The sequence below is a fragment of the Montipora capricornis genome, chromosome 10, assembly GCF_036669925.1.
Source record: "Montipora capricornis isolate CH-2021 chromosome 10, ASM3666992v2, whole genome shotgun sequence".
Classification (NCBI taxonomy): domain Eukaryota; kingdom Metazoa; phylum Cnidaria; class Anthozoa; order Scleractinia; family Acroporidae; genus Montipora; species Montipora capricornis.
Window position 1 is genome coordinate 4,358,162 of NC_090892.1, and position 12,500 is coordinate 4,370,661.

General features: G+C 40.2%; 1 protein-coding gene across 2 annotated transcripts in view; it reads right to left on the bottom strand.

Moving 5' to 3' along the window:
- Positions 1–1,929: 1,929 nt before the first annotated feature.
- The window catches only part of LOC138021720 (gamma-aminobutyric acid type B receptor subunit 1-like), a 22,316-nt gene continuing 11,745 nt past the window's right edge, over positions 1,930–12,500 (bottom strand). For both annotated transcript variants that reach the window (XM_068868709.1, XM_068868708.1), the window contains 7 exons: positions 10,497–10,598; positions 10,017–10,167; positions 8,526–8,658; positions 8,230–8,337; positions 7,019–7,147; positions 4,301–4,639; positions 1,930–3,030 (listed from right to left, as the gene is read on the bottom strand). In XM_068868709.1, coding sequence (XP_068724810.1) covers positions 2,758–3,030; positions 4,301–4,639; positions 7,019–7,147; positions 8,230–8,337; positions 8,526–8,658; positions 10,017–10,167; positions 10,497–10,598 — 1,235 coding nt within the window. In that variant the 3' untranslated portion in view covers positions 1,930–2,757. The remainder of the gene's footprint in view (positions 3,031–4,300; positions 4,640–7,018; positions 7,148–8,229; positions 8,338–8,525; positions 8,659–10,016; positions 10,168–10,496; positions 10,599–12,500) is intronic.

A 12,500-nucleotide genomic window follows, 5' to 3' on the forward strand; every position in this document is an offset into this window, starting at 1 on the left:
TTGTACTTTTTTATTTTGGTTTAAAGAGCCGCTGTTAGTATCACTGTGATAAATTGTTACTCTCAAAACCATGCCCAGTGCGGTACTTATCGGGCTTAAGAAGTAGAAGTGAACTGTGCTGAATATTTCTTTTTCTCGCCATCACGGTTTTTTTTCTGGTTGTAGATTGAATGATAACTGAGTGAGAACGTCTTTCATCGGCAAAATAATATCTGTTAATCTCTGCTTGCTTTTTGTTTAAATGTCTTTGAAGAAGTTGAACAACAACTGGTTAACCAAACTGCCGGAGAAAGCTGGCACCGTCTACTTTGGAGATTCATTCTTCGATTCTGACAGCCGGAGAAAGCTGGCACCGTCTACTTCGGAGATTTATTCTTCGATTCTGACTCAGGAGACGAAGCAACGACCTTCCGATTACTAATTCGGATGCTCTACCACTGAGCTATTGGAAACTCGCAAGAGCTAGGACTCGGAGATAGTCGGAATGGAAAATTGACACCACTCCTACCTCCAAAATTAATAATGAGAAAATGGCACGTTTTGGCCTTCAAGCGGCTTCATCCGTGACTCTGTTGTGATCCCAACGTCAAACTGTGGGAAACGAATGTTTTTTCGGGTAAGCAGGTGTTTGTAGGGAAGAGATGAAATGCCACTAACTAAAAACGACTGCGAGGAAGGCTATTGGATGGGACCAGGGAAAGTTAATCGTTGGAATTAATATTGAGTAATCCCTCCCGTCACGGATTTATACAAGTAAATCCCTCATAAATAGTTCGAATAGTTCATATTAAGCTCCGTTGTTCCGTGCTGCCTGCTAAAGCCCTCCACTGGCCGTTCATGCCCAGCGCGTCTGTCTGCAAAATAAATGTTGTTGAATACTGAAGAAAAAGGAACGTTGAAATCATGAACTAATCAAGTTTAATCCCTAACTAAAGTACACATTCGTTCTTTATACGATGTCTATCTTGCAATTGTACATTATTTTAAGTACCGTAACTTTACTTTAATTTTTAAATAACGCTTTATGCAGCTATGGCTCAACTTGCCCTTGCTTTGCAAAAAAAAAATACCTCTAGTTTTTCTCCTGAGTAAATATGCAAGAGGTAAGGATTTGGGCAAGTTAAAAGCCATTCGCTGCAACTTGTCAATATTTTCAATCTTACATCTTTTTAGCGCTATCAACAACGCAGCTATCACAAGAATTTGGTCAGCACCACCTACAACTGGCATATTATATGGTAACATGGTGAATACAGTGTTACAAGTCATTTAAAGAAATCTTTACAAGAAAGAAAACGTCTAGTCGTTTCCTCGGGATGTGAATTTCCGTTCAGTTCGCGAAGACGTGCGCAAAAGCAGCAAGTGTTCCCCTCAAAACGCCTTCCATGAGATTACACAACGTCATTTGGTCGCAGGCGTTAAGGGTAACCGAATTCTGACCCTTAAAACTCACAAATGCTTAACACTCCCATAGTCTCTGCTATTTCCTCGGGTACTTTAGAATCCCAGAGGGTTTTTTTTAAACCACATTCCCTCGTTTATATTAGGCTTATATGCAGAGACAACCCCCAGCATATTTTCATACAGAGGACGTAACGACTTGTGGTGTAAGTTTCTTGTTTCTAGCTCTGTTGGGTTGTAGAGGCTTTTGAAACTACTTTTGTTCTGGATATTAATATTGTTGATTTATTGAGACACTTCAGAGATTAAGACTATGCTCAAGTTGTAACATTTTCCTATAACACTAGCAATTAATCTTATCTGGTTATTTCCAAAAGTTTTTTGCCGCTTTTTATGACACAAGGATATATGACCCTCCCCCGCCCACCCCCACCCCCTTCCCACGGTGAAGATCGATATTGGGTTACAAACATGGTCTTAGGGTCCTCGTTCCAGGCGGCTTGATATGACCAAAAAAAGCTGATTCCCTTTCAGATCGTTTTCTACCATAAGTCCATGATCGAACACTTTAGTTTCGTTTCGGAAATAAGCCCTGTTATAAGAACTAATAGACTGTTTTCACGGCGTGTGGCCAAGTTAGCGTACCCAACTTATCCTCCGGGAATTGAGCTCTATTATCATGCAAACGTTTTCTTTTGTTTCGGTGGAAAAACAAGGGTACTGATCACGTGAGGGAAAACACTCTATAGGCCATTTCGGAGTTCGTGCCTGCCTCCTCTTCAAAGCGAGTCCAAGTGCGAAAAGTTGTTCTTATGAAATGTAGTCTTCATTCATGTTAAAAATAAAACTAATTACCATCACTCGCTTTAAAGAGAAGGCAGACATAAACTCGGAAATGGCTTATTGCTATCAAAGTGAACTCGTTCTCAAAAAGAGATCGAATGATCTCAGAGGTGGTGAATTACGCGGGTCACGTGATCACGAGTAACTGTTGAACATTTCGTGATAGGTGGTCATTTTGTCTCCCTCATCAGCAACACTTCTAGCCGCTACACGCCAATTGCCTCACCCTTCGACCAATATTTCTTGCAGCCAAGCCCATTGTTATATTTCTAATCATCTTCACCAACATTTGCAATTTGGATTGAACGGCTCCAGCAAGGGCAAATATACTCTTCTTGAAACATCTGTCTTTCATTGTGATACGTTGATTGACTCTTACATTTTATGAAGAGCGCAAAGTCGGGTCGGATATACACTTCATTTCCAGGTGTACGGTAAGCTGGCCTATTGTGGAAAATGTAAGGGCTTTCTTTTGGAAATACCAAAACTACAAGAATTTAAACGTTAATTGCTTCAATCTTCTAGTGGTTTGCATGGAATATCTTTCGGATTCACTGGCTGTATTGGCAGAGGAGTCAAAGAGACGTTGCCCGTACAGCCACCGTTTTGGGAAACACAGAGTTTATTCGTGAAAGAGCCATCAGTCTTCGTGGGAGAGCTATCTATAAATTTCTCTTTTTCGATGTCAGTTCCTTGAAAGGTAACTATAGTTGGAATATCAATGGATCGCATGGTTGTTTCACCAGTCTCGTCATCTAGAGAATCCGCCTTTAAACGATGCACCAACTGAAAAAAAAAACAATTAATTCAAAATTAATTAGTTTTTTGACCAGTTTAAATTCAGAATTGTAGCACTCTGTAGGGATCAAGCAATTAAGCCGCTTAGTTGAAGAGCCTGATTTCTTTTGTGTGCATTAAAATAAAGACTGTTTCAGGCAGGTTGGTTGATCAACTTTTTCAACAGGCAAAAATTTATCAGACCATTAGTGTAGGTAATCACATGATTTCGAGTGCAATTTGGAATAAATAAGCACCGCCAAGAGTACATTATTTCAAAGACGAACAAAATTGAACGAGCCCATAGGGCGAAGTTTTTGAAAAAGAAATTACGAGTGCTTATTCATTCCAAATTGTACGAGAAAAATCCTGTGATTCCTTATTAATAATATTCGTGAAAAAATCTCGAGATGACTTTGACTTAAATAAGCAGAAGCAACGCACGCGTCACGCAATCATTTGAAAATTACGCCATCCAGGGCCCGCATTTGGTTGGCTATCTGTGACGTTCTTTGATCATTGACCAATCAGAATGCTTGGTTTTTTACCTCTGTTTCCACTGAATTACCGATGTTCTGTGTTACCTGGGGAAACTGCAATAAGAAGTAATAAGAGTGCACTCGCCTCCAACCAATGTGGCCTGGCTCTAAACCCAAGGAACACTATCCTCTTTATATAAATTTTAAAAAAGTTAAACAGTGATAAAGGCATTGGTAGTAGCCACTGTCGCTTTTTTGAAGGCGGGCGTGGTTTAAACTGTTTTCCTTGCTCAACTTGAGCTGGACCAGGGTGGGAACTGATTCCTTCTGAGAATTGATTCCAATTCCCACCTTGGTCAGAGTTTTTCTCTGTCCTTGTGTAGGCCATTTCCCTTTCCAGGGCTAATTCTATGATGTATTATAGGAATAGCACTCAAAAGTTTACTCCGATCTAATGTTTATGGAGCAGAGATTGCGCAATGGTGAGAGCACTCGCCTCCCACCAACGTGGCCCGAGCTCGATTCCCAGACTTGGCGTCACATGAGGGTCGAGTTTGTTGGTTCTCTACTCTGCTCCGGGAGGCTTTTCTCCGGGTGCTCCGGTTTTCCTCTTTCCTCAAAGGCAAGCTATGAGCTAATGAGATTATTTGGAACCATGTTCCCAATTAGCGAGAGGATCATTTCTCACTCGTTTATTATTACTGACTCTAAGTGGGAGACATTTCTGTTGAAATATAAGTGCTACTTGGTCAACGTTTGAAAAAAACGTACCCCTCCTAGTTAGATTTGTGTGTTCTTACCTTTGGCAAAAAGATTAAAGATATCGTTGTCGTAGCAGGGAATATTATGCACAAGCTGAGCACAGCGTACAATTCTTTGTATTGCATATCATCCAAAATGACGGATAAGAAAGCACCAATCGTGGATAAGACAACCACGTTGTACACACAAATACCAATGACACGCGAGTCGTTCAGGTGGGCGTAAACGACATTCCTTGTCTCGTAAGCGAGAAACAGGCCATAAAGCAATAGTATTCCTTTGTACACAAAGATCAGAGTCAACCACAGCGTTAACTTAGTTGCCTTGCAGATATTCAGTTTATGTTCCATGATCTCGAACGGGTTATTTGGATTTCGCTGCAACAAAATGCGTAAGAATTGGCACAAGTCGACACTCATTTCAAGATTCTCCTCCAACCACAAAAAAAGTATATATATTCGGTCGATCAGTCAGCCAGTTAGCTAGTCATTGGCTCTTTCAGTGAGACAGTAAGTCAATCAGTTAGTGTGTCAGACGTAGCCTGGTCAGTAATTGAGAAATTATGTTCTTTGATTTGGAACCTATCCTTTCACAGGTAGCCCAAGCTCGATATATGTGTATCTGTACTGTGCTATGTTATGCAAGAGTAGAAATACAAGTTTTTCTCAAATTTCCAAAAAATATATTTACCATTTAAAATAAAAAAATAGCTTATCTTGCTTCAGTCTTGTGTTTCTTTGCCTCTGATACAGTTTCTGGGTCGATTAATCGACCCAGAAACCATACCAGAGACAAAGAAACACAAGACTGAAGAAAGGTAAGCTTTTTATAAAATTTTAAATCGTAAATATTCTTTTTGAATTTTGAGAAAAACCCTTTATAGTACAGATACACATATATCGAGCTTCGGCTACCTGTGATCCTTTCGATCTTTCAGGGTCAAAATGCACAAGAAAAAAAACCAATGAGGACGAGTCGGCATTCATTACAAAATTCTCCTCCAACCACAACATTCATTTCTATTTGAGTCCGTAAGTGACTGAGTAGGTCCCAGGGTGGATGGGTAAGTGATTGACTCAGTCAGTTCGTGGCAATAGGGCAAACAAAGCAAAATTGGAGGGCGGGAAGAGAGGAGAAGGAAACACTTGCGGACAAACCCCTCGATTTTGAAAAACTCCCGTTCGCACACAAACGGAGCTCGTAATTATAATTGGCTTGGCTAAGTCGCATATTATTGACAATTGTCGAGCAAAGGTCTGACATGGCTAAAGGGGAAGACGTGATCAAAGCAAGTTAAAACCCAAACCTTTAAATTTTCTCTTCTAACGGGGATTTAGTCATGAGTTGCGACAAGAACAAAAGTCGTCTGTGAAATAGCTCTTCACAAGAACTCTATTTGCTTTGTTCCCCTCAGGATTTAGGAAAATTGCGATCTTTCCAGTTTTAGCACTTACCAAAGAATTGACGACTGTGTTGTCCGCTGAAAGGTATTGCGAACGATCAATTCAATGGGGTTTCGGCTGGCTCGTAAACAGACTCCTAAAGGATTTAATCTTACGAGGTCCTTGTATTTTGCACCGCTGTGGAACAATGCTGTTGAAATCCTGTCGTGTAATGCCGACGCTTTGGGATATTGCAAAAGCAAGTGCGCTACTATTTGTATTCGTAGCTGTTCCTTTAAATTTAACATCAAGAATGTAATACCACATGCGGTAAGAACAAAGTCATACACCACGGAACAGAAAATTCGCACTTTCTCTAAGAGTATTGTGTTTTAAAACATATACAGTGATTTCGGCGGGATTGTCAGACAACAACATGCTTTCGAATTTCAGGTACTCTGACATTTCATTGTGAGGAATTTTTGCTCACAGCATTAGCTGCCACAAGTTATAATCACAAACTTGCCTTACCAATCATTAAAATCTTATCGTCGCGGGGAATTTACGGCTGGCTTTTAGAATCTCTGTACGGTGGCCAATTTACAATATCAACTCCGTTGATAAAACCAAATTTTTGTATATGGCTTCATAGTTGACTGGAAGTCGCCTTAGGTAAGAGCACCTTTTTTTTAAAATTGGTCAAGATTATCATTATTTTCCTTTTCCGAGAAGATTTTCCGTTCTTTGTTTTTGTCACTGGAGAAAACACTCGCGCCGATTTAGGGATCGGACTTCTTCCCTTAGGCGTGTCCAGCAAACCCTCTTTAGTGGAGTTGACTTGCTAATTTTACTTTGTATTGATTCCTGGGCACACGAATACTATACAGTGATCCATGATTTCGAATCTTGCATGCACAAGGTTTCAAATACGACTTGAATACTTTTGACATTTTACCACCTCAAATCCAATTTTTTAGGCAGACCTCTTTTCGACGGATTAAAAGATTTTTCGTTGAAATTCAACCAGCCTGGGTCGCTCAGATTCACTGAGATTTTCCCGCTTTACCTGTGTTTAAGTTCATTTCCGCTACGGAGACCAAACATTTAATTGGTCAATTTAAGACAGCCGATGACAGCATCAAATCCTGTTTTGCGCATTCAGGCATGACAGGTCAAGTGGGCGGTTCTTTTTCGAATGCACGAGTTTGTCTGCAGGCGTTTCCCCCCTTTTTCGCGCGGTAAAAACATAAAAAAATCTTCCATGTTCCCCGCACGGAAACGCTTGCTACGCAGGCTAGTCGATCGGACGTGTTGCTTCATTACTTTTGCTGTATTTTTTTTGCGTCAACTAACAAAACACAAGTTACATCCTACCTCTGTTCTTATTGTGGTTTGATTGTGTTGTAGCGGATCAGCAAGTTCCCATGCCAACAAGGTTACAACGTCAATCAAAACAATTCCACCCACCATGGCAAGCATCGACCAATCAGATAAAGGTCCCAGCTAAAGGATTTCAAAAGTACTTTATGTTAAAAAGGGAGAATCGATGAATCGAAAATATTCCATTTAGCAATAAACCGCGCACCGGTGGCTCAGTTGGTTGAGCACCGGGCTGCCGCCATGCGGGAGATCGTGAGTTTAACTCCGGCCGGACCAACACTCAGGGTCTTTAAATAACCGAGGAGAAACTGCTGCCTTTGTAATGACCAGTGCAAATGGTTAGACTTTCAAGTCTTCTCGGATAAGGACGATAAACCGTAGGGGACGTAAAAGAACCAACACATGTAGTTCCCGGTGATGTAGTCTGTCTTCTGTGGTGTGTCATGGTCGGGAGGGTAAATGCTCAAAGATATAACCTACTCTAAAATCAGAGGGTAAATAAAATTTAACTATGAACATCATCAAATCAGAAAGGTGAATGTTGATCGCAGTGGACAGTAATGCCTAATTCCTTCTGAATTTTATTAAACAAGGCAGGAAAGCAATCAGCTCATTTCTTACAGACACATTGCAGCACATTGGGTTGCTTACTCATCATATCAGTTTGCTTGTCGATCGAAACGAAATACTTTTTTCCTTCAAGGATAAAGTCATTGAAAACTTTTACGAACGTCTTTACCTGGCACTATGTCCAGACTATTTATTGTGCTTTTAGCATATTTAAGAGCATAACGGTATACATTAATACGTAGTTCCCCATGATTTCTCCCATTTTCCGCTATCTTTTTCCTGATTCTAAGCGGCGTATGTAAGAAAAATATATGCTTTCTGTCTACTTGCTTCTTGTCATTTTCCTGCTAGCAGGGGTCTATTTTCTTTTGCGTTCACTATGCTGACGAGTATGGGAAAAGAGAGCTCTGCCATGGGTCGAAAGTCACCGTGTTGAGCATGCGCGGTGGTTACTTAGCGACCGAATCCTTACAGTCAGCAAACATATCATGGGGCATGTGTTTTGAACAGCGCCGTTCAGTTTCGACCCATGGCAGAGGTCTTTTTCCCGCAATGGTCAATCCAGCGAACGGGAAAAAAAAGAAGACCTCTGCAGCAGGGAACCTGTCCTTCTGAACAATGAGGGAAGTAATTACCCGCACTTTAGGACGCTTGTTCGTGCAAATCTTATAAATTCTCCACGTCTTAATGAACATAGCACCAAACGCCAATGAAAAACCTATGTTCAAGATCCATGCGCGGGTCTGCAAAGAAAAGGGATCCAATATATGCTGTGAAAAAAACAAATCTCCTTCCATATTTTTCACCATACGAGTAATATGGATGCACTAAACTATTTCAGGAATATGTATTTCCAACAATATGGTGGAATACAAAAGGTGCAATTGCCTTAAAGAAAAACAGCGATACACAAAAAAAAAATTACAGTTACCTTACAAACAAGCGGGAAAGTTTTCTTGGGATCTTCGAACACTCGCATCCCGAACAAAAACACTGTAGCCAAGCAGGCGATGCATCCCAGCACCATGATATCGTTAAACAACGGTGCAGATAACTTAATGAACCTGTTGAACAAGACAAACCTGTCTGTAGAGCAAAAAATCAACCTTAAGAACGTTCGCGCTAATTGTTTGTGCGTAACTTTTACTGCGCTGTTAACGCGACTGTAATATGTCACGCATTACTTCAGGCATTAGTTAAAATCATATGGCGACAAAAACGCCGGGGTAAAATTTTTAGGTCGGCTAAAGAATGGCACATTTATTTGAACGTTAAAGAGAAAGGACCGAGAGCCTGCTAATCGAGTAGTGGTTAAAAGTTTTGAAAACTCGAGGAAGGTAGTTTTTAATAGTCAGCAACGTTGCGTAAATTTAATGGGGTTGGTTTCTAAAAATGTTTTTACTACGTTACGAACTTCTTAGTATAAAATAAAGGCATGTTTTGAAATTAGGGCATTTCTCCCTTGCCTTTTTCTAAGAAACAAAGTCGGTGACCCTCCAGGTTTTTTTTTTTTTTGGAATAAGTAATTTATGACCTAACTTCAGGCGAGAAATGAAACAAATTTAAATGCCGGAAGATTTTCGCGCGAACGTCCTTAAGAGCAAGGTTTGCCATCGCTTATGATTCCTGGAATGGCCTTCACTCGTAGACTAAATTGGTTTCTTACCTTCTCTGCTCGAGAAGTTTCTCTCCGGGGACTCCGCTAATTTCCATATTTCATCAAACAATACCATTCTATTTGGCCCCCTTCGATCAGATGTAATTTGATCTATAGTCAGTCCCCCAATTATCAAAGCAATTGTGCTACGCAAACTTGGGACTTTATAAAAGAGATTATGTAAGAGCGAAAATCAACCTATAAATTGCGCTTTGCTTTTACGAAGAAAGCTGTGTTCACTTGCAGCTGGAGATAATTGAATTTGTAAAAAGGGAAAAAAACCTTAATTAAGACATTTAAAACGAAATTTAAAAAACCCAAATTCCATTTAAGCCTGACTTTTCGGGGTTTTCTTTCTTTCTTTCTTTCCTTCTTTCTTTTTGTTACTGCTTTCTATCAGCGATAATGTAAAAATGTTCACATGCTTTTTTCCGCAGTTCAAATTTGCATGTTTTTTATACATAGTTTACAACTTTTGCAAACTCGAAGTGAAGCTAAGAGATTGTGAATAAAATATATTAACACTGCCGCTAATATTGTAAATATAGTTTGTTGGTTCTCTACTCTGCTCCGAGAGGTCTTCCCCTCTCCTCAAAACCCAGCATTTGATTTGATTTGTTCTGATTTTAGTTGATTTCTGGTCTTCCCAATTAGTAGAGCACTCCTGCTCGGCTAAATAACCTTGAGACTTAAATGAAGTGATGATGATCATGATTATTATTATATCACTTAATAAACCAAGGATTTATAAATGTGAAAACTCACTTGAATTTGCGATAGTAGCGGTTAAACACCAGAAAAACAATCCCCATGACAATGCCAAAGCTCGCTGCTGCTGAGAATACCACGAAAAGGTAGTCAGGGATATCGGACATTTTCGTCTTTATTTCTGTGTGATCCGATGGTACGCGATTATCTAAGTAGAAAACACATTTAAAAACGACTTAGCTATTTAGAAGTGAGAAAAAAGCGATGCACCAGCTTGTCCCAATCCCCCAACTGGAAACAGCGGGTCTTAAATTGTCCAACAAGTCGAGAACAAGACCCCACCACTGAAAACGAGGTTAGCAAAGACTGATAGAATGAGTTCGACAAAAATTGCAGGTTGCACAGTAGGGTAAGGCCCAAAATACGGCAAAGGTGAATTGACAGAAAAAATAAGGTGAGTGCAAAAATACAATGTACCTTAAATTCAAGGTTTTTGCTATCGAGCATAGAGTTTGGGTAGTCATTTGTATTCCTTACCTTTCCATAAGGTCTTTTCGCTGCCGTTAAAAATATTTATAAGTCCTCCTCCACTGTTTCTGCTCTGATATCTTCCAACGTCCACCAGTTTTTTTCCACCGTCTGCAAAGAAATAGCAAAGAAAATTTAATGTCAGACAATTTTTAGTAATTTGACAACTTTTTCCCGCAATAAATTTCCGCTGAGAAGCTTGTTGACCGAATTGGTGATTAGGTGATAATGGCACGAATTTCGCCGTGTTCTGGTAAGAGTTCTTTCCGGGTATCTGTTATATCTCCGTATTCGTTTGCATGATGCCGGCGCAAAATCTCATGCAAGTATGTCATACTATGTGAGGTACCTGGTCAAAGAGGCATAACAGTTTTAAACGTTTTACCGCCATCATCAAATTCTCTAAACTGACATAAGTATCAGTAAGGAGAATTAACATTCAGATATTGGGAGTGAAAGGGACAATAAATGGCGGATTTTACTTTGTCAAAAGGATTTTCACAATTTGCAGTGGGTGTTCTGTGCTAAAGGTTTAAAACAATGTCGATTCAACCAGCAGGGCAACTAGCCTGTGTACAGCCGCCCGTTCTCCGACTCGAAGAGGAACACTAATCGTGTTCCATACCACGTGATTTTTCCTGGAATGTGGGGAAAATGATTTGATTGGTTATTACGTATCGATCATTACATCATTGAAACAACGCGTTTTGATTGGATTTTATTTTTATTTCTCCACATCAACACCGTGAGAACCACCGTGAAAGATTTTCCGATGAGTTCGTGTGTACTTTGAGCACTGTACAAAATACGAATAAAAATCTTTTTGATTGAGTCGACGTACGTTTGTAGGAATTGTTGTCAGAGCAAAAGAAACGAAAGCGCTCTTCACGAGGTGAATATAGCGCTATTCAAAAGATTGTCCACTGGAAAACGTCTCCCGCTATTCCTTACCAGTCAATGTAATCCCAACGCCTTGCTCGGACTAGCCTAGCCATTCTCAAGCACAATCTAGAAAGCGTAATGCCCTGGAAGATTTGAGATGTGAACACATCGAGGAAAATAACAGCTCATCGGCAACGATCTGTGCTGGTCTGAAAATCAAAGCCGTACCCGGTTGGAAGGCTTGCAAATACATCCTTTCCTTTAAAGAGTGCTTCTATGCTATGAAGCCAAGGTATCTTAAAACTATCGGAGACGCTCTTCAATGCACGTTTGAAATCTACCTCATTGACCACCATTTTGAGAATTTAGCTCCAATAAAATATGAGCCACGCAAATTTTGGTCAGCGTAGATCACTTAATGTGTGCAAAATTATTCCGGAACACGATTACTGACGATAAATCACAGACGCTCCTCTCCGATTTTTTTTTTCGGGGAGCGGGCGGCTGTACACAGGCTATGAGAGGATTGGAAAAGCGCTTATTGTCTGGCAGCAAAATGCACTAAAAGCACTAAACTTATAAACTTTCAATACAGACTCCTGCACAGAATTTTACCGACGAACCTTTTTCTAACAAAAATTAAAATAAAACAAGACCCAAATTGTTCCTTCTGTCACAACTATCACGAAAACCCGGCACTTTCAAATGCGCGCGCTCACGCAAAATTTGTCCTTTCACTCTTAACACTAGCAAAATATCGGGACCTAAGCGATCTGTTAAGATTACCGATCGTTTCACACGTATCTCCGCAAATGTCATTTATTGCATAACCTGTATTATGTAATAAATTATACATTGGCGAGACAGGTAGACGACTAGGCGACCGATTCCGTGAACACCTTCGCGATGTTGAGAAGAACACAGGCTCCCCAAGCTGAAAATACGTGGTGTATGCGACAGTTTGTGTATATAAAGAATTGTATGGGAAAATCACCGATCGTAAAAAAATTGTGTAAATAACTATCTCATTTGAAATAAAGTTTTCCTACCTCAAATGTGTGACCAACTTGTCTCTTTTGGCGAGTTTCGAGCCATTCTGACGCCGTTTAGTGAAGTCATCCGGAAGGCCGT